Below are 17,991 nucleotides of genomic sequence, written 5' to 3' on the forward strand. Positions count from 1 at the left end.
TGACCCTGGAAGTAGCACTGAATCGGACGGCCCACGCCGGCCCGCTCAAGGGACGATAAGATAATATCCTAGAGAGATAATCTAGGCACGCTCACTGCGGCAGGCAAGCGACGAACTTGGAACTGAACTTGACCATCCTCCAGGCTCTAGCTTGCACCTCCTCCACCGCTCCGATCTGCCCGGTCTGCTCGCTATGTCGCAAATGCCATGGAATGTGCTCCAAACGGTCACGCTGCGGAAGGTGCTAAGCGACCTGGGATTAAACGACTACACCAAGTCTCGCCGGAGAAGCGACCTTATAAAGTTAATGCGCGAGATCAGCATGGACGGCCGTGAGTGTCAGTGAACTTGCAAAAACGCGCGGTGAGTCTGATCAGTCCTCGTACATATGTAGTTGACACCATCACCCAAGAGTTCAAAGACGGCACGTACGCCGCCAACTATCCGCGACCCGCTCCGCGCGCCCCCAGAGAGGCAAGCCCCGAGATCGAGTACGCAGGGCCCCCGCCCCGTTCAGCAGTCCCAGTCGTCGAGATCCCCTCGGCGCGGAGACACGCTCAGCCCCAAGCCGGACCCAGTCGCGCTCGCGCTCGGGCCCGCTCGGAGGCGAGCGTCGTCCCCGCGAGCCCCTCTCCTCCAGCGAAGAAGCTCAAGGTCTCGCTTCCGAGCTATGCCGTCCTCTACAAACAACACCAGGAGATCGCTATGCCATCAAAAGAGCCGTTCACGCTCATGAATCCCCATTTGAAGTTCGATGGAGTATACATCCCTACGTCCCGGCATCACAGGCGGCGTCGCGCGCGAACACCGCCAGAGCCAGCAGACGATTCGGAGGAGGAGGCCGCGGAGGAACCGGTGGAGAGTGCGTCGATATCCACGCGCCGCGTGAACAGTGGAATGGAGGGTGCGACACACGGGCGAGCGCGAGCGGCGAATGGTGTGGCGGGGAGCTCTTCGAGTCCGAGGCGGATGCAGCCAGTTGTCGTGGTAAGCCATTTGGAATCCATCGTGTCTCCTTCTGCGCGGAGAGCGGGACCAAGTCGCAACGCATATTCTTCGGACGACTAGGCGACGCAGCTACGGACCGTTCTGCCCACCACAAATTACGATCAGCACCTCAGACTTTTGCACCCCGTTCCCGCTCTGGCTGGGTGATAGTACTATGGACATCATCGTGTTGTAACCTTTAGGTGACCAGTAAAACACATTGTATCCATCTATTTCGCGGACGATATAAGTAGGCGACGACGAATTCTCTCATCCAGCCTTCGTCAAACGTACTAGTTTGCGCGAAAGTCTTCCAGACAGACTACGTAATTGTCATGTAGGCGCAATACGACGCCTGTCGGGACCTCAAGGGTAGAGCGAACGACTGCAATAATTTACACGCCTCTAGACTAGCCTGTTCAAGGAGAACATCCAATCCTAAACAACGAACAACGAAGAAAGTAGTGCTTTTGGCCCACGTAACCCGTACCCTGAACGAGGAGTCCTTCACGAGGAGGACGCCTGCTGGGCATCACGCTCTGCCTTCGCCTTCGCGGCAGCCTCCAGCTCCGCGTACGTCCCACTCTTCAAGCACATGCTCCTAAAGATGCCTCCCTCCTTCTGAATGAGATTGAGTGGCGTGTCGCACTCAGCCAGCTCGCCCTTGTCGAGCACGATGAGCCGGTCGTAGTCGATGACCGTTCGCAAACGATGCGCCACTGTGATGGCATCCACGTCAGGACAAAGATCCACGAATGTGGCAAAAACACTACGCACCAGTAAGCAGCATTGAGTTGTTGAACTCCTCGCGGATCGTCGCCTGGATCTTCGCGTCCGTCGCAAAGTCGATGCTGCTCGTCGCCTCGTCGAGCACGATGATCGCGCTCCGGCGGAGCAGCGCGCGCGCCATCGCGATGAGCTGCCGCTGGCCCTGCGAGAAGTTCGTGCCCCCGGGAGAGACCTGCGTGTCGAGCGTGATGACCGTCTTGCCCTCGATCTCTGTGGGCGAGGTCGAGACGGAGGCGATGGTGGACTCGCGCCCAGAAGTCTCGGGTTGGACGGGGGTTGCGGCGCGGGACACTTCGCGGGAGGTGCGCTGGGAGGTAGCTTGGCTCTCGGTCAGCATCTGCACACGGTAGAGGACGTCCAGGCACTCGGCATCAGTGTGTTCGTCTGGGGGCAGGAAGCGTGAGCGATGCGAAGTGTACTGTATGCGGGGAGATGCGTACTGAACGGGTCCAAGTTTTCGCGGAGGGTACCTGAGAATAGGGTGGCATCCTGAGGAATGAACGTCTGCGGGAGAGAGAACTCAGCCGACAGTTCACTATCACCCAGTCTGAACGGCTCACGATGCGGGACCGCAAGTCATGCAAGCCGATACTGCAGATATCAATACCGTCGATGATGATCTTGCCACCAGCGGGGTCCACCTAGGGCCAACGAACTTAGCTCAGCAATGATCCACAACACAGTAGTAGTGAAAGAACGTACGAATCGCAAGATACTCATGGCGAGTGTTGACTTGCCACTACCAGTCCTACCAAGCAGACCGACGCGTTCCTTTGCCTTGAGAGTGAAGGATACCCCGTGGAGAACAGCGGGCAGATCGGGAGCATACTTAACGGTCAGGTCCTCGACGACGAGCATCGAGTCCTTGTTCTGACTGGTGGACGACGGCCAGTATGCGGGAGGGCGATTCGACTCAATGATGGCCGGGGGCTCCTGCGGCAGGTCGAGGTACTCCACAACACGCTCGACAGAGCTACATGATAGTAGGCCGTTAGTTCATTTTGTCAGGGGAGTTAGGTTATCTGATTAGGCGTACTTGAGATCAAGCTCGAGCGCGGTCCAGAATCGACACGCCCAGTATACACTGTTCGTGAAGGACATGGCCGAGGTGATACAGATACCCGCCAGACCAGCGTTGACGTATCCTGACAGGGCGAATAGGGTTGTCGCGAGGATCCCCGTTGCACCAAGGGTGTCGAATGTCAGTAGAAGCCAGCGGTTCGTCATCCAGAACGTGTACCACATGTCTGTGGTGAGGTCGATCTTGGTGTACAGGTCGTTGAGGAACCGCTCCTCCGCCGAAAACGCGCGCACGGTGACGATGCCCTCCAATAACTCACTGAAGTTGGCGAAGATGGGACTGCGGGTGTTGGACTCCATGCGTCGGATGTCGCGGCCAGTATTCAAGTATGCGATGGCGTTGCGGCGGTAGAAGTAGCCGAGGATGGCGGCTGGAAAGACGAAGAGCGGGAAGACATAGCTGAGATGAAGCTGTCGTCAGTACTTCAGCACTATGTCCACTAATCGATCACGCACATAACAGTAAGCATAGACACAGCGAACAACGCCAAGGATGAGTTGACCTGCTGCAGGGTGGATGCTAGAGAAGAATCCACCGTCTCGACGTCCTAATGCGACGCGTTAGTCCACAAGCAATGAGAGCCATCCTGAGAATCGTACCTTGCTAAAGCGGTTGAGCATCCGTCCTTGAGGCGTAACATCATGCCACCGCATGGTAGCGCGCACCACCGTCTTCAAGAGCTTATCAAACAGTATCCTCGAGGCCCTCAGAGCTCCAGTGTACTGAGTGATGATAGCAAGGATATTGACGAGACCACTGGAGAGGGAAATCGCAGCATAGATTCCGACGTAGAAGTACGGGTGCTCCTGGGCAGGCGGGAACTTGATCTTCATGGTCGTGAAGGGTATCGCCGGGGCATGAACCGCCGTAGTTTGGTGGAAATGGGCAAGCCCTTCGTCTAGCACGTGTTGTGACTCCGCATATGCTCTGTAGGAGTAGGAGAAATGCTCCAGAGGGACAGTGCTGCCCTCGCCATACGCTTCGCCCCAGATCTCAATGACGTTACTGTGATAAGATACCAAGCACAAGCACGATCAGACTAGGCAAGACATACCTTGATCCAAACCTTCTCGCCGACCCCGAGCAACTGTGTGAGGATGACTAGCGAGAACAAGATACCCCACGTCCAGTAGGAGCTAGGCACATAAATCAGCAACAGACATTCCATTTACGCTACACACGAGGCAGACTCACGAAGCCTTAAGGTACGTGTTGTAGATGTGCCATTTCACACTACCAGTCTCACGGTGCTCCTCTTCGATGAGTTTTCTAGGTTTCTTCTTCTCTTTGACAGTACCAGGTTGCGCGCCATTCGCGTCAGCGTCGATTTCGGCGTTGGGGTTCTCCTCTTCCTTCTCGGCCAGAACGGTTTGTTCCTCCTTGTGCGCCTCGATCTCTTCCACTTGCGCTATGTCGTCGAGAACACCGCTAGCCCGGAGGTCCTTGATGGTACCTTGGGTGTCGATGCGACCGTCGAGCATGCGCACGAGGTAGTGTGCGCCCGGGAGAACAAGTTCGACATGGTGGGTCACGAGGATCTGTAGACGCGCATTTAAGATCGAAGGCACTCTGGAAGCGACACAACTTGTACTCACCACCGTACGGTTGGCCAACAGGGGACCTCGAAGGAGCTTTTCGAATAGGAAGCGAGCAGTGTGACTGTCTACGGCGCTCAAGGGATCATCCAAGAGAACGTATTTGCTAGGCGCATAGACCGCACGTGCAAGAGCGACACTGAACACAGGATATCAGCAGGCGGTCATGCAGCTCCAGCAGGGAGTTCTCTTACCGAGCCTTCTGACCACCGGACAGACTGACGCCGCTGTAGCCAAAGGATCAGAGGGAGGTCGAAGACATGTGCCTAACGCGCACTTACCGCGCTCCGATCTCAGTCGCATCACCGTCCTCAAGCATGTCCAAGTCAGGTTGCAACGCGCAGCACTCCACGACAGCCTTGTAGCGCTCCTCGTCATACGGGTAGCCAAACAGGATGTTGTCTTTGATGCTTTGATGACGGAGCCAGGGCGACTGTGCAGCGTAGGAGATGGTTTGCGAGAGTCCATGTTCGTCGACCTTGGATGGATTCTTGGACATGACAATCCGCCCCTCCAGCGTCGTGAGCTCACCAAGGAGCGCCATAAGTAGTGCAGTCTTGCCGCTTGCTGTAGGCCCAGTGATGAGAGTGAGCTGGGCCTCGGGGAACATGACATTGATGTCTCGCAGCTCAAAGCGGTGGTCAGCGGCGGACGAGAACCCTGCGCTCATGACAGACGCGTCGTCCACGGCGGTCTCGGTTTCGTCAGCAGCGCTCGTTGCTGCTTCTGAGCCGTTGGTTCCGTTGATCTTTCCGTTGTCCTTGCCTTTACCCTTGTCCTTGTCGTCCTTCTTCTCCTCGACCTCGTTCCATTTAAATGTGCCATTGACGATTCCGAGTCCGGTCTCGGTTTCGGTAGATGGTGGCATGCGGCCCTTCTTGATGGTAGATACCTGCTCGTCAACTTCGTCTTCGTCAAGGTATGTTGTGATACGGTCAAGCGCCACTTTCGACTAGAGACCAGTGAGTAATGGGAAGAGCATGGCAAATTGCCCGGCAAATACCTGGAGGATCTGAACAATCCATGCTGGGATAACGTTGAGGGGCGCCCTAACCATTTGGTATAACGCGATTGCCTGACAGAAGTCAGCACTGACCATGCCATTGTTAGCCACAAGGCGAACATACCGTGAATGCAGTGCCGATCGTCAGCTCGTTGCCCCGAGCAATGTATACGAAGAAAGAGGTGACCGAAACCAAAATGGGTGCGCACGTCCAGATGAGGGAGAAGCAAACGGAGTTGACACGGGCTGTGGAAAAGAGGTGAGTACTCGACAACTGTTCGTTCACTCGCAAGGGGGTACCTACACTTGATCATCCACTGCATTTCCACCTCACGAGCGTCGAGGACCCGCTGGATCCAGCGGTCTTCCCAAGCGAAGAACTTGATAAACTTCACGGCACTAATCAGCTCATTCAAGACTCCCATACGCTTATCGCGTGCAGTCGAGACGCCCTTCTGGATGCGGATGGAGCGTCTGGCAGCGAAGTTGTTGAGCGGCCAGCTGAGTATTAGGACGACGAAGCCTGCAAAAGCAGACCACCCCAGCAATCTGTGAAGATCATGTAAGCGACCGGAGAAATTGCGAGCAGTCACAGCCCTACTGGTAAAGGAAGATAGATGCGATGAGAATTTCGAAGGGGGCTGGATAACTTGTTAGCATTACACACTTCACAGTAAGGATAAATATGGCCTACCTCCGTAGACAAAGTACATCGCGGAAGTCGTCATCGAGATCCGGTTCGCGTCACCAGCCATGAGGTTGACGATCTTGCCAATGTCTGCTCCTGCCTTGGGCTCATCCGCCTTAGCATCCTCCTTCGCACCAGGAGGCTTCGCCTTCTTCTCCGCCGCGTCCTTATCCACGATCCCAGAGAAGTCTTTGCGTTTCAACGCCTTGTCGTATATAGCAGTCATGAGCTCCGTACGGATGCGAGTCGCCGCACGTCGGCCGTACCAAAGATGCTGTGCGTCCGATTGCGCCTTGCAAAGCGCACTGAGGAAGGCAAGGAAGGCGTAAACGAATGCGAGCGCGCGCTTCTCGGGAATGGGGCCAGTCTTGCTCGTGTCGAGGGCATCAAGAATGCGCTTCAGGAAGAAAGGGCCAGCGTAGTTAAACACCACGCTGACGTACGTGAGGACGAAGTCCAGGATGAGGGACTGCGAGTTGGCCTGCCAGAGCCGTTTCAACAGCTTCACGGAGGAGCGCGAAAACTTGATGTGCAAGGGGCGCGCCTGCATCGTCGGACTGAGCTTCCATATATCCTCCTCGTTGAGCGTGTTGTACGTTCCCTTCTCGAGCAGTGGGATGACCCAGCGGAAGGACACCCATCCCCATACGGTCGTGTAGTCTTCGGGGGAGACGGATTTGCCCTGGGAAGCATTCGCGTCAAAAATTTAGGACATCTCGGATGAAGTACTCACTATCTCCTCCCTGCTGATACGCTTGCTCGGGATAGCGAGCGGCATGTTTAGGACCAGGACCAGGAGACCGGCCACCGCAAATAAGTTGATAACGTACACCGCAGTCCTCAACGGTGCAGGCATAGGCATAGCGTAGACATAGCGGTCGTAAAGGTGTCCGAAAAATGTGACTATACCAAGTATGAGATGTGCGGAAAAGAGGGACAGGAGGTCCGGAGGGGCAGTTGCAGTCGGCCAGACTACTGGGCGGAGAGTAGCGTAGAACCACGTCGCAGCAACAAGGAAGTCGCGCACCCCGCTCCATTTGTCCTCTGGGTTGATGACGAGAGTGTAGCAGCCCACACCGACCCAGAGCAGACACTCGATGAGCGAGACGGTAGAAAGAATGAGCGTACGCCAAAGCGGCACCTGGGCTTCCTCGTCATCTTCGGCTACGTTATCCTCTCCAGCAAGCAGCGCTTCGGCTTCTTGTAGCGATAGGAAGTCAGTGAATGGTTTATGAACAATACGGAACAAGGCATGCACAGGAGGGATGGCGGCAAGGAGTATGAGGCCAACGAGCGCGGTGGGAACGACGGCAGCCCAGAAGCAGCGTACACACGCGTCCGAGAGCGTCGTGAGGCTTGTACCTCCGCAGACCGTCATTTTGCACGTCGTCGACGTGGTTGGAGGCGTCGAGGGCGGTCAGGGAGGTGAGGGAAGGAAGACAAGGAGGGCGTGGGGGTGGCCGCTGGGTGTGAGGATATCGCCGCGTGAGTTCCTGTTCGCGCGCCGTTACTGTATCTCTGTCGTTGATGCTGACGCGTACGTCCCCGACCACGGTGCGGCGCCAGCAGGGGCGGCTTGTTGGCGTTGGTGGCGACGTTGCACGTTGCGGTGACTGCGCGCAATGTGCCCGACAGCGCCCGCGGCTTGAGTCCCGCCACCACCAGACCACCATAATTCCTTCCTGGTTCAACGTCTTCCCGAATGCGGTTCTTCTTGTTCTTCTCTTCCCCCCCTCCTCGTCGTCGCACATATGTCGCCCACGATTGACACCTTGCAACCACCGACTTACGAGGGAGTCTCGACACTGAGGACGACGATGGTCTTGACTCAAAAGGCAAGGGTTCCCTCACCTTCCTGAAGACCCTACTCGCACGATGCATACAAGCGTGGTGCAAAGCTAGAACTGACATCCATTTATAACCCGGCCTTGCCAGTCAATTGCCTACCCTTGGCCTACCCCCCGGAAGTCCTCGCGATGATCTTCCCCTACCTCCAGGTGGCATGAAGACGTTCGTCCACTATCTACTGGAGTGTCGTATGTGGATAACGTTGAACCTGCGCACACATGCGTTCTGGGTCGACTTGCTTAGCAACTCCATATCCTTCGACTTGCCACTCAAGCGGACAACCATCCGGTACGCTTCATCCGTCTCACGTATGGCCACGTTGGACCTGTCGTTGAGCTTCCGTGGCTACGAAAATTCGCACTGTGTTTCGATGGGCACGCACACTGGATCGCATCCTGGCATGTTCGACCACGCCCTGGAGGATGTGCTTTTAAATTCCTGCAGCGTTTCTTGCGATTATTCAAGCTGAAGAACTCACCATCAACAACACATGTTCCGATCTTTTCATGAATTCTGTGAGTCGAGCTTCCTATTCAGTCACCCGTTCAGTCCACATTCGCTTTATCTCGATTCCTTGGGATGTATTCACCCCGACCGACACCCTCATTGCAATTTACGATTTCAAGTTCATCCACTCTTCCGGAGGGCGATCTTTGTTACTCCCGCTCACTTGATGCCCCAATCTGATCCGGCTACGATACGAGGACGCGACGGATATCATCGAAAAGCCCGCGAACGACTTCCTGCTTTCGACATAATCATTGTCCAATGTCCAACTTCCGTGCCTGACCGGATTCTCCATTGCGATCGGACGTGCTCGACTATCCTCGACACTAGTCTCGTCTTTACTTGAACATCACCTTGCCCGATCCTGAACTTCAAGTACTTGTTCGCAAGGACAGCCGTGTTCCCGCCTTCAGGGCGGTAAACACAGGTGTGTTCGATACTCGCTCTTCACCGCCGAGCATAACCAGTGACCACCAAGTAGGGAAATGTCAGCTACATGTACTTAGCATAACGTGAAGCTGATTGATATAGAAGACCATGCTTACCGACCTGCGGCTTAAGCCCGCTTGAAAGGAAATCCCTTGACTGAGGGATCGACTGTCATATTTACATCAAGTCCGGCAACGGAGACTGGGGGATCTCCAGTTGAACTCGTTTCCCTTCTTCCATCATCCCTGTCCATTGCTTGGTCTCTGGCCTCTTGGGGGATGCTCTCTACATTCCGAGGGACTGTATGCACCCGCTGACGCACTAGCGCGGCGGAATCAACTCGGCACCAACGACGCGAAGACATGCTCAAACACGAGTGCAGACAATTCGATTGGTAGCCGGTGTCCTCCCCTATCCGTCCTATGTTCTAAAGTCAGCGGTTCGGAAGGAAGTTGATACCAACCTCCGGCTGGCCCGAACCCGTGTCTTTCGGAGACATATGATAGGGTGCTAGACGAGAGCCATCGTCGGTACGCTTTCGACATCCGTCGAAGACGTGGTCGCCATGTCATAAGGTGGGAATGAGCCGTATGTTGCTTCCTTCATTGCATTAATGCCTTGTGGCACAGGTCGAAGCCTCTTCGACCCCTTCTCCGAAGGGCGCCATCATTCAGACAGACATCTCCCATGAATGAACGACCATTTGGTCGGACCGAGTTGCGCTTCGTTCGCTACCGCTTTGGCCCCATGTGACAGGCAGTTCTGTAGTAAGCTCCCTTTGCTCCAACCATGCTGTCGTGCTGACCTGAGTACTCGTGGAGTGGCCCGTGTCGGCTGGCAGAGCGTCATCCTCAGCCAGTTCAGTATTCTGCGGCCTGTCATACCAAAGGCCAAGGACTTTCTTGGTATTGGAGTTCTACCGACTTCGACAACGACTTCACAAACTGGCAATTCACGGACCGCATGCGAAGCTTCCAGCTTCCAGGACCGGCCCGCATCAGTCGTTCTCCTCTTTCCCATCTCTACTACAACCCCCGTGACTTTGTACAGTTGCGCGCCGAGCAGCGACATGCATGACATAATTGTGCATTCGGCCCGCATATAAGAGGTACGTTTGAGTGCGTCGACCAGCAAGTACGTCAGGATGCCTTTCGGACTAGTAGGCTCGAGGAAGTTGGCGATCTTTGCCACGCTATGCGCCGCTCAAGCATTCGCAAAAACTTGTACGCTCAAGCCTCTAGGACATGGCAAGAGCGATGTCTCCCAGGTGTGTAGCTCACTGAATCGAGCTGCCTGAGATTCAAGCAGGCGTTGACTGACCATTCTGGCGCAGATCGAAGCAGCCATCTCCGAGTGCGGTCATGGCGGTACTACCGTATTCCAGCCCGGAGAGTACAACATCACTAGGTGAGCATATATCACAGCCCGCAAATGCAGACGACCTGGACCGTCGCATCCAGGAAGATGCACTGGGACCTCGTCAACTCCCGTGTCGACCTGCACGGCTCGCTCAACGTGAGTCCACTGTTGCAATAGAGTGTGCTGCCAATCATCTCACCTTCGCGTATCCCTTCCCAGTTCGTCTTTGATCTTCCCTACTGGATGGACCCCGCCTCGACCTACCGCGTCATCTTCATCCAGTCCCAAGCCTCCTGGTTCGTCATCTCGGGCCACGACTTCACCCTGGACGCGCACGGCACGGGCGGCATCGTCGGGAACGGCCAGCGCTGGTGGTCATGGTACGGGAACGCGACGCGCTTGGATGGGGATGGGCGGCCCGTTTCGCTCACGCTCTCGAACGTTACGCGAGGGACGGTGAAGGACTTCACTGTGCAGGCGCCGCCGTTCTGGTGCAATGCGGTGGCGGACTCGAGGGACGTGGTGTATGATGGGATGAAGTGCGTTGCGGAGAACGCGGACGAGACTTGGTTCGGACAGAAGTATGTGTGTTTTTGCTGACCTTGGTAATATCAGTTTCTTGAACGAGCTGATCTGACTGCTCGTTGCAGTATCGTGTGGAACACCGACGGTAAGACATTCGATGCCAGAGTACGTGTGGGAACTTACCCCGCTTTCTTTCCTATAGGCATCGATACCTACCGTTCGGACAACATAACGATGGTTAATTGGGACGTGCGTGTCATTCTTCCCTCCACCTGCGTCGAGTATTACCTTACAATCAAAGCGGCATCCCATAGATTACTTCCGGCGACGACTGCTTGGCGATCAAGGGGGTACGTGATCTCCAGCTGCTCGGTACAGACCCGCCATCTGACAATGACCGTCCAACAATGCAATCTCTGATTTTCATTATATCTGGACACCGCTATGATCCACATGCGTTCCCGGCATCGAGCAGAACTCGACGAACATCTTCGCAAGCAACATCACTTGCCGTGGCGGGACGGGCATCGCGTTCGGGTCTCTGGGACAATACGCAGACCTCGTCAGCTGCACTTCCCTCGCGCATCTCCGCAGACATCGCTAACAGCCTAACGTCACCCTCCCACTATAGCCAGACTACGTCGAGAACGTCGTCCTAGAGGATATCACGGTGAGACAGGATCGAACGCGGGCGCGCGGTTGCCGGCTTAATACTGACTGTGGGACGCACTATAGCTTATACGACCGGACCCGCAAGTCCAGCCCCTGTTAGAGCATGGCGTGCGTCGTTGCCACCTCCTGCATCCTTCGTCCTGACTCGCGTATACGCATTTGTGGCTGATGGATGTGAGTGGCGGTTGACAGGTGTACTTCAAGTCGTGGACGGGGACCCGGATTGGCTTCCCACCGACCGGGGGCGGAGCCGGGGGAGGTGCGTCTCTTGCCTTTAGCTATGTATCATTAGAAGGACAGAGTTGACAGGTGCCGTAGGGCGTGTGTCTGGTGTCATAGCGCGCAACGTCCGGGTTGACCAAGTGACGACGCCCATCCAGCTGTACCAGACGAACCTCGGACATCCGTGCGTACTTCCTGATAATACTGTACCCCAGGCCCATGCTGATCAAGGATGCTATAATCATTATCATTGTTACATCCCGAATGATGTCGTTGTTGCTCGGGCTCGGGCTTACTGATCAGCGGAGACGCCCCGTCGAAGCTGCAATTCATCAACCTCACATTTGAGAACTGGACGGGGACGGCACAGAGCTCTACAAGTACGCAGACATCTTCCGCTATTTCCAGTTTCATACCTCCCTGCGATCTGTTGAATTCACAGCATAGTATTGATGATCGTCTCTTCCGCAGTCGTCGATCTTGAATGCAGTCCTGCGGCACCATGCGCAGACCTGACATTCCGCGACATTAACGTTACGGTTCCCAGCGGAGAGGCTCCGGCGTACACATGCGTGAACGTCGCCAGTGCGGCCGGGCTGCCTAGCGGGGGTGAGTGTCCCACTCCAAGTGCACGCTGGAGGCTGCTACCATCCTCCCGCGTCATTCGAAGTACGCGCGCATTCGCTGATGAAGCCTTGTTATTTATACCTCGCACCCCGTTGTCTGCGACAAAAATGGACCTCGCCCCATGGCTTTCCAATTGCGGAACAGCATGCACTGGTGAGGGTGCGGTCAAGATGTGATGATGGGATGGGGAACGGGCTTCGTCGAGGCGGACGCTCTGCATACTTGCCAGGCGTGATAGATAAGGCGTTGCTGGGTGTGTCCCGGCTTGCAAGCTGGGCAGCCGGTGCTTCGAATGCAACATCCGAGGACAACAGAAGCTATCGCGACGAGTGATGGAGGATGCCGGAGTGTCGTGCGCAGCAGAAGCTTAAGGAGGTACAGTATCGCAGCGGTGTCCAGCAGCTTGCCAACGCGGCACCCGCTCGGCCTGGCCTTGATGCCGTCGTGCGCGATGATCGCGACACGTTCGTTTCGCAGCGAAGCGACAGCTGGGTGAGATGTGCCAGGATGTGCCGTGTCCATGGCCTGTCCGAACGTCTGCGCGGGGGACGTCGCGAGTGCCCCGAGTGCCGCGCTCGTCGTCGCGCGCGTCGCCGACGACAGAAAGTAGGACATAAAGATCAGGCGGGGGCGTGATGGTGTGTTTTGTCGGTGCCGGCGCAGTGTTCTGGTCCGAGTCTCGACTGCTGGGAGGGCGGTTGCCATGGCGTGGCCGTCTGTCGGGTGAGGCGCCTGGGCGTGGGCAGTGGCAATCACAAAACAGGTTCCCAGTCGACCACCACGTCCCCCGCTCCCTCTTTTCTTTCTTCCTCTCCGTGCCCTTCTCGTTGTCCTTGTCCTTCACTGCAGGCCGGCCCTCATTCTGCGCAGGACGTCGACTTCGCTCTTGGCCTGACCCGACCGACACTCCGCCAGCGCGGCACAGACAGACAGACGACTCTACATGCCTTTTAACCGAAGGCGTCAGTCCAGCATGGATTTCTCTGACGGCAAGATCCCCTCCATCGAGCAGCACCCCGACATCGTCCTCAATGGCGCCCAGCCCTCCCACCTCCAGCGCAACAAGACCGAGCGCCGCCGCCTCCAGGGCCTCCAGCGCACCAACACCACCACTTCCAAGCCGGTCGCGCCCTATGTCCCGCGCACGACCATGGAGAAGTACAACCACTGGATGATTAACGAGGGTGGACGGCGCATGTTCTTCTTCGTCTTCCTTTTCCTTCACGCTCTGGTCATCGCGTTCGGCTTCATGCACTACCAGCTCAAGGACAGCTCCGTTGGGGCTCGCGCGACCTTCGGCATCACTTTCCGTGAGTGTCTCCATCGTGTCTTCCTCTTGTATCTTGCCCCTCGCGACTACGCATGGAGGAAAGGACGGAAAGGCCCTTGTCACGCAACCCAAGTCTAGGGTTTGTATCTTGCGCGCTGGGGACCAAGGCCATGCTTCGTACAGGCCGCGATGATCACGGCAGTCTCATCTGTCAGACATTGAAGTGACATTACAGTACTGACGGCCGGTTGTTGGAGTTGCGTGCCATAGCTCAAGGCATGCTCTGATCCGGTTTATGTATATCTACTATTCTATACGTCCTCAGATTCTATGATGTCTCATCCAGTTGGCTAACATAATATCCCAACAGCGATCGCCCGTACCGCTGCGCTTGTCCTTCACGTCGATGTTGCGTTCATCCTGCTCCCCGTTTGCCGCAACTTCATCTCCCTCCTCCGGAAGACCCCGTTGAACTCGATCATTCCGTTCGACAAGAACATCACGTTCCACAAGGCGGTCGCCTGGTCCATCGTCATCTTCTCTATCGTCCACATTGTCGCGCACATGGTCAACTTCACTGAGCTTGCTGTCATCGACCCCGACGCGAAGACCCTCGGGCAGAGAGTCTTCGCATTCGTTGCGGCCAACTTCATCACTGGCCCCGGTGCCACTGGCTGGATTATGACCGTCGCTCTCGGTCTCATGGTTTGGTTCGCCATTGAGAAGCGTCGCCGCGCCCACTTCGAGTGGTTCTGGTACTCTCACCACCTCTTCATCGTCTTCTTCATCAACTGGCAGCTCCATGGTATGTTCTGCATGATCAAGCCGGACAGGCCGCCCTACTGCTCCTACAACACCATTGGTGTCTTCTGGGTAAGTGACGCTGCTCTTGGATGTCGAAGCCAGATATCTAACTTTGTTGTAGCGTTACTGGCTCGTTGGCGGTGTTATTTGGATCTATGAGCGTATCCTTCGTGAGGTTCGCTCCCGCCACCGCACCTACATCTCCAAGGTCATCCAGCATCCCTCGAACGTCATGGAGATCCAGATCAAGAAGGAGAAGACGACTACTCAGGCTGGCCAGTACATCTTCCTGTGCTGCCCTGAGATCTCCTACTTCCAGTGGCATCCCTTCACCCTTACCAGGTACGCCGCACTGCATCCGTATTTTTCCCACTCTAGCTAACATGACTGTAGCGCGCCTGAGGAGGACTACATCTCCGTCCACATCCGTGTTGTCGGTGACTTCACTAGCGCATTCGCGAAGGCCGTCGGTTGCGACTTCGACAAGAAGGGCAAGGGCGAGAAGGACGAGGCCGGCGGCAAGGTCGTCGGTACTGCCGCGAACCCGCCCATTAACCGTGTCCTCCCCCGTGTCATGGTCGACGGCCCCTTCGGCTCCGCTTCCGAGGACTTCTTGAACTACGAGACCGTTCTCCTCGTCGGTGCCGGTATCGGTGTTACGCCCTTCGCGTCGATTCTCAAGTCGATCTGGTATCGGATGAACAACTTCAACAACTCGAAGCCGACGCGCCTCTCCAAGGTGTACTTCACGTGGGTCATCCGTGACTTCGGCTCCGCGGAGTGGTTCCACTCGCTTCTGCACGCGATCGAAGAGCAGGACACGCAGAACCGGATTGAGATCAACATCTACCTGACGGCGAAGATCAAGGAGGAGGACATGAACAACATCATCGTGCAGGACGTCGGTGCGGAGAAGGACGCGATCACGAGCCTGCGTGCGCCGACTCACTTCGGTCGCCCGAACTGGGATCGCGTGTTCACCTCGATTGCGGAGAAGCACCCCGAGACGGACGTCGGTGTGTTCTTCTGTGGCCCCGCTGTCCTCTCGAAGCAGCTGCATGTCATGTCCAACAAGTACTCGTCGCCCAAGGGCACCAAGTTCTTCTTCGGAAAGGGTGCGTACCTGTTTATTGTTCTTATCGCTCTCGTACGGTTACGGTTGACTGACGTTCGTGTTCGTGCTTTACAGAGAACTTCTAATGGCCGTACGCATCAGGCGTCGGTGTTGCGGGACTCTACTGTCGTCATCATATAAACTGCGTTGGATTGTACGATCTGTTGCTGTGCTCATCTATCTTGCTGCCGTCATACAAGACTACCTACATTCCACAGTCTACCCCCATCCCCCGGATACTCTTCGTTGCTGCTGTCGGTCGGCTCCGGCTCGCCTGCGCCAGTCGTTTGCACGCGTCCTTTCGTTTGCCACTACTGTCTTGGATCCGGTACTGTTAGTTATTGTTTTATATACTGCTGACCTGGAATGGTTATGCAAATTGGGAGTCGCGAGCGTGTGTGCGTGGAGAACCGACGTCCACGGACGCATGAGGATGTGTCCATTGGGTGGTTAAGCCCTGTGCCCCTGTGCCCCTGGGACCTGGGCTAGGCTGTTGGGTTGGTGTATATGGGCGGCGTAAACGACGGACTTCGTGGACGGATCCGCGACCGCATCTCACTTCGCTACGGCGCCACCGGCCTACGAAGGCAACCAAGAGAGCATGCGCACTTTTGTCTTGTCAGGCACGTTTCCCGTCATGACTGCTTTTCTCTGCTGCCACTGGCACAGACCGCCCTGCAGACTTGGCAGACAAGTATCTTTCCCCTCTGCCCATGAGTCTTGCATCATGGTCAGCCGAAGACGAAAAAGTTTTGCAAGCTCGCTTCGGTCGAGAAGAGCAGAGTTACCCATAGTCCTTCGACACTTCCATGCCTCGGGCTGCAGGCAAGCACATTTCGCCATTGGTAGACAGTGCAGAACGACGATCGGTAGCCCTCGAGGACAGGAATGTGCCAAAGTAGAGCACGAGAAGAACGCGAAGCTTATTCCTCAGTCGTGACTAGTCTAGAACTTTGCAGAGCCCGACGGCGAAGGCGAATTCAAGCTTCAAGAGGCTTCAAGCTGGCGGCTCTGATCCCGAAAGTCTGATTGTACTCCGATGTCGGCCCTAATGCGCAGCGCTTCCCCGCTGTGTCTGAGTTGTAACTTCTTTTCACAATGATCGACACCGAGTACAGTAGTACTGACCTCTAGCTAAACCTTCCCCAGGCTCACGCGTTCGCTCTCGCACGCTGACCCGCGGCCACCACCTTCCCGACCCACGCGCTCCGACACTCCGTGCGCTCTGGACAAGCCCTGAGCACACGAGATCGGCGGTCTCTCCCTGCCGAGGCACGCGGCCTTCGCGAGGTGGTTCAAAGGGCCACGGAGACGCGAACGCGCTGCCTGGCCAGTGCGTCGTACGGGCGTATCTTTGCATCTGGGCAGCAACCACACCACGCACCTAACATAGGTCCTAGGGAGACGCGGAGATGCAGGCACGATAGGGTGTTGCTTCCGCGTCGCCAAGTCCGTCGACGGAGAGCAGGGCCAGGGCTTCAAGTTCATCTGACCTCTTCCGTCTGGCCTTTCCGTCCATCGCACTGTGCGTGACCAATTGTCCTGGGACCTGAGACACCGGTGGAACGGGACGTGGGGAATGTATGGCGAACAGGAACTGGGGATGGGGAAATGGGACCTGGGGAAGCCCTGAAAACGCACTCACAATGCATCATGCTGTGTCGCTGAGTTATGGTAGTACGTCCATTCCTCCAAAAAGCATGCCTACGCACCGGCTACGACGGAAGTCTCACTGACCGACGGGTCTTCGCTCTACAGCTGACAACATTCTATCGAGCCTCATCTGCTCGTGCGCTCCCACAGTGTACTATCGTATTCTCGCACGTACCATCGTAATTCGAAACCAGGGCCTCGAGGCTGAGCTGGAGAACGCCGCCGCCGCGGAGCCCTATACGGCTACAGTGCGCGTATCCGTATCGTTGGACATTCAAGTTGCGCTCTGGCCTCAATGGTGAGGTCTAGGGAGCTCCAATTAACTCAGAAGACATGACGCGAGAACTCACCATCCAGACAGAGGCCGGAGGCCAGATTCTTTCAGGACATGGAAGAAACCCCACACCCGGTCGCGGTCCCAGCTTCAGCCAGCCATGACGCGTCACCGATGAGGCGATTCCACGCGCTTCCATGCACATTTTCGGTACAGGTCTCTTCCAGACATGTTGCACTCTCGGCGGGCACTGATAGACGCGATAGTATGAAAATTAATGAAGACTAGCGTGGACGAAACGGAGACAGTCTCACACACGCAGTCAGGGAGCGTGGACTCCATCTCGGACACCGGAGCCACCAGGTCGTTGAGAACCAAGGGCTTCTTCCGCCGATAAATCTCCTTCTCGCCCGGTCTATACGTCCGTTTCCAACGGGACGTTGCGGTCTATGTTGTCTTCGCGCAGGGGCCGATAGGCTGGAAGTTTAGCTGCGCAGGCCTGGGGCGGTGCTTGGCAATGTACCCGCTTGTGGGGTGACAAACT

At 56.2% G+C, this 17,991-nt stretch overlaps 5 protein-coding genes across 5 annotated transcripts; 4 read left to right on the top strand and 1 right to left on the bottom strand.

Annotated features, from left to right (window-relative positions):
- The first annotated feature begins 112 nt into the window (after positions 1 to 112).
- Positions 113 to 1,321, top strand: L226DRAFT_398891 (uncharacterized protein). Its single transcript, XM_067674549.1, has 2 exons — positions 113 to 332; positions 395 to 1,321. The coding sequence occupies exons 1-2, from the start codon at positions 194 to 196 to the stop codon at positions 1,066 to 1,068; spliced, it is 813 nt and encodes a 270-aa protein (XP_067536728.1). The 5' UTR covers positions 113 to 193; the 3' UTR covers positions 1,069 to 1,321.
- On the bottom strand, positions 1,144 to 7,768 carry L226DRAFT_485356 (multidrug resistance-associated ABC transporter). Its single transcript, XM_067677105.1, has 19 exons — positions 6,877 to 7,768; positions 6,150 to 6,825; positions 6,057 to 6,096; positions 5,760 to 6,004; positions 5,580 to 5,701; positions 5,456 to 5,527; positions 4,734 to 5,404; positions 4,647 to 4,679; positions 4,453 to 4,591; positions 4,052 to 4,395; positions 3,912 to 3,993; positions 3,457 to 3,849; positions 3,313 to 3,404; positions 2,813 to 3,256; positions 2,479 to 2,749; positions 2,337 to 2,417; positions 2,217 to 2,280; positions 1,765 to 2,160; positions 1,144 to 1,706 (listed from the first exon to the last, which is right to left on the bottom strand). The coding sequence occupies exons 1-19, from the start codon at positions 7,519 to 7,521 to the stop codon at positions 1,495 to 1,497; spliced, it is 5,022 nt and encodes a 1,673-aa protein (XP_067536729.1). The 5' UTR covers positions 7,522 to 7,768; the 3' UTR covers positions 1,144 to 1,494.
- Positions 7,769 to 10,071: 2,303 nt separating this feature from the next.
- Positions 10,072 to 12,508, top strand: L226DRAFT_461607 (pectin lyase-like protein; the record flags this gene model as incomplete). The annotated part of the gene is made up of 14 exons (XM_067675665.1): positions 10,072 to 10,194; positions 10,261 to 10,334; positions 10,388 to 10,442; positions 10,506 to 10,867; positions 10,937 to 10,956; positions 11,014 to 11,060; positions 11,126 to 11,161; positions 11,287 to 11,373; positions 11,443 to 11,481; positions 11,547 to 11,591; positions 11,676 to 11,742; positions 11,802 to 11,889; positions 12,009 to 12,085; positions 12,177 to 12,508. 14 exons carry the CDS (start codon positions 10,072 to 10,074, stop codon positions 12,506 to 12,508), a joined length of 1,452 nt encoding a protein of 483 aa, XP_067536730.1.
- Positions 12,509 to 13,305: 797 nt separating this feature from the next.
- On the top strand, positions 13,306 to 15,606 carry L226DRAFT_570353 (NADPH oxidase; the record flags this gene model as incomplete). Its single annotated transcript, XM_067684426.1, has 5 exons — positions 13,306 to 13,642; positions 13,973 to 14,475; positions 14,528 to 14,748; positions 14,800 to 15,521; positions 15,596 to 15,606. 5 exons carry the CDS (start codon positions 13,306 to 13,308, stop codon positions 15,604 to 15,606), a joined length of 1,794 nt encoding a protein of 597 aa, XP_067536731.1.
- Positions 15,327 to 16,061, top strand: L226DRAFT_398779 (uncharacterized protein). The gene is made up of 2 exons (XM_067674548.1): positions 15,327 to 15,521; positions 15,596 to 16,061. Exon 2 carries the CDS (start codon positions 15,606 to 15,608, stop codon positions 15,972 to 15,974), a length of 369 nt encoding a protein of 122 aa, XP_067536732.1. The 5' UTR covers positions 15,327 to 15,521; positions 15,596 to 15,605; the 3' UTR covers positions 15,975 to 16,061.
- Positions 16,062 to 17,991: the final 1,930 nt, after the last annotated feature.

The sequence above is a fragment of the Lentinus tigrinus genome, assembly GCF_003813185.1.
Source record: "Lentinus tigrinus ALCF2SS1-7 unplaced genomic scaffold L226scaffold_9, whole genome shotgun sequence".
Lineage (NCBI taxonomy): Eukaryota > Fungi > Basidiomycota > Agaricomycetes > Polyporales > Polyporaceae > Lentinus > Lentinus tigrinus.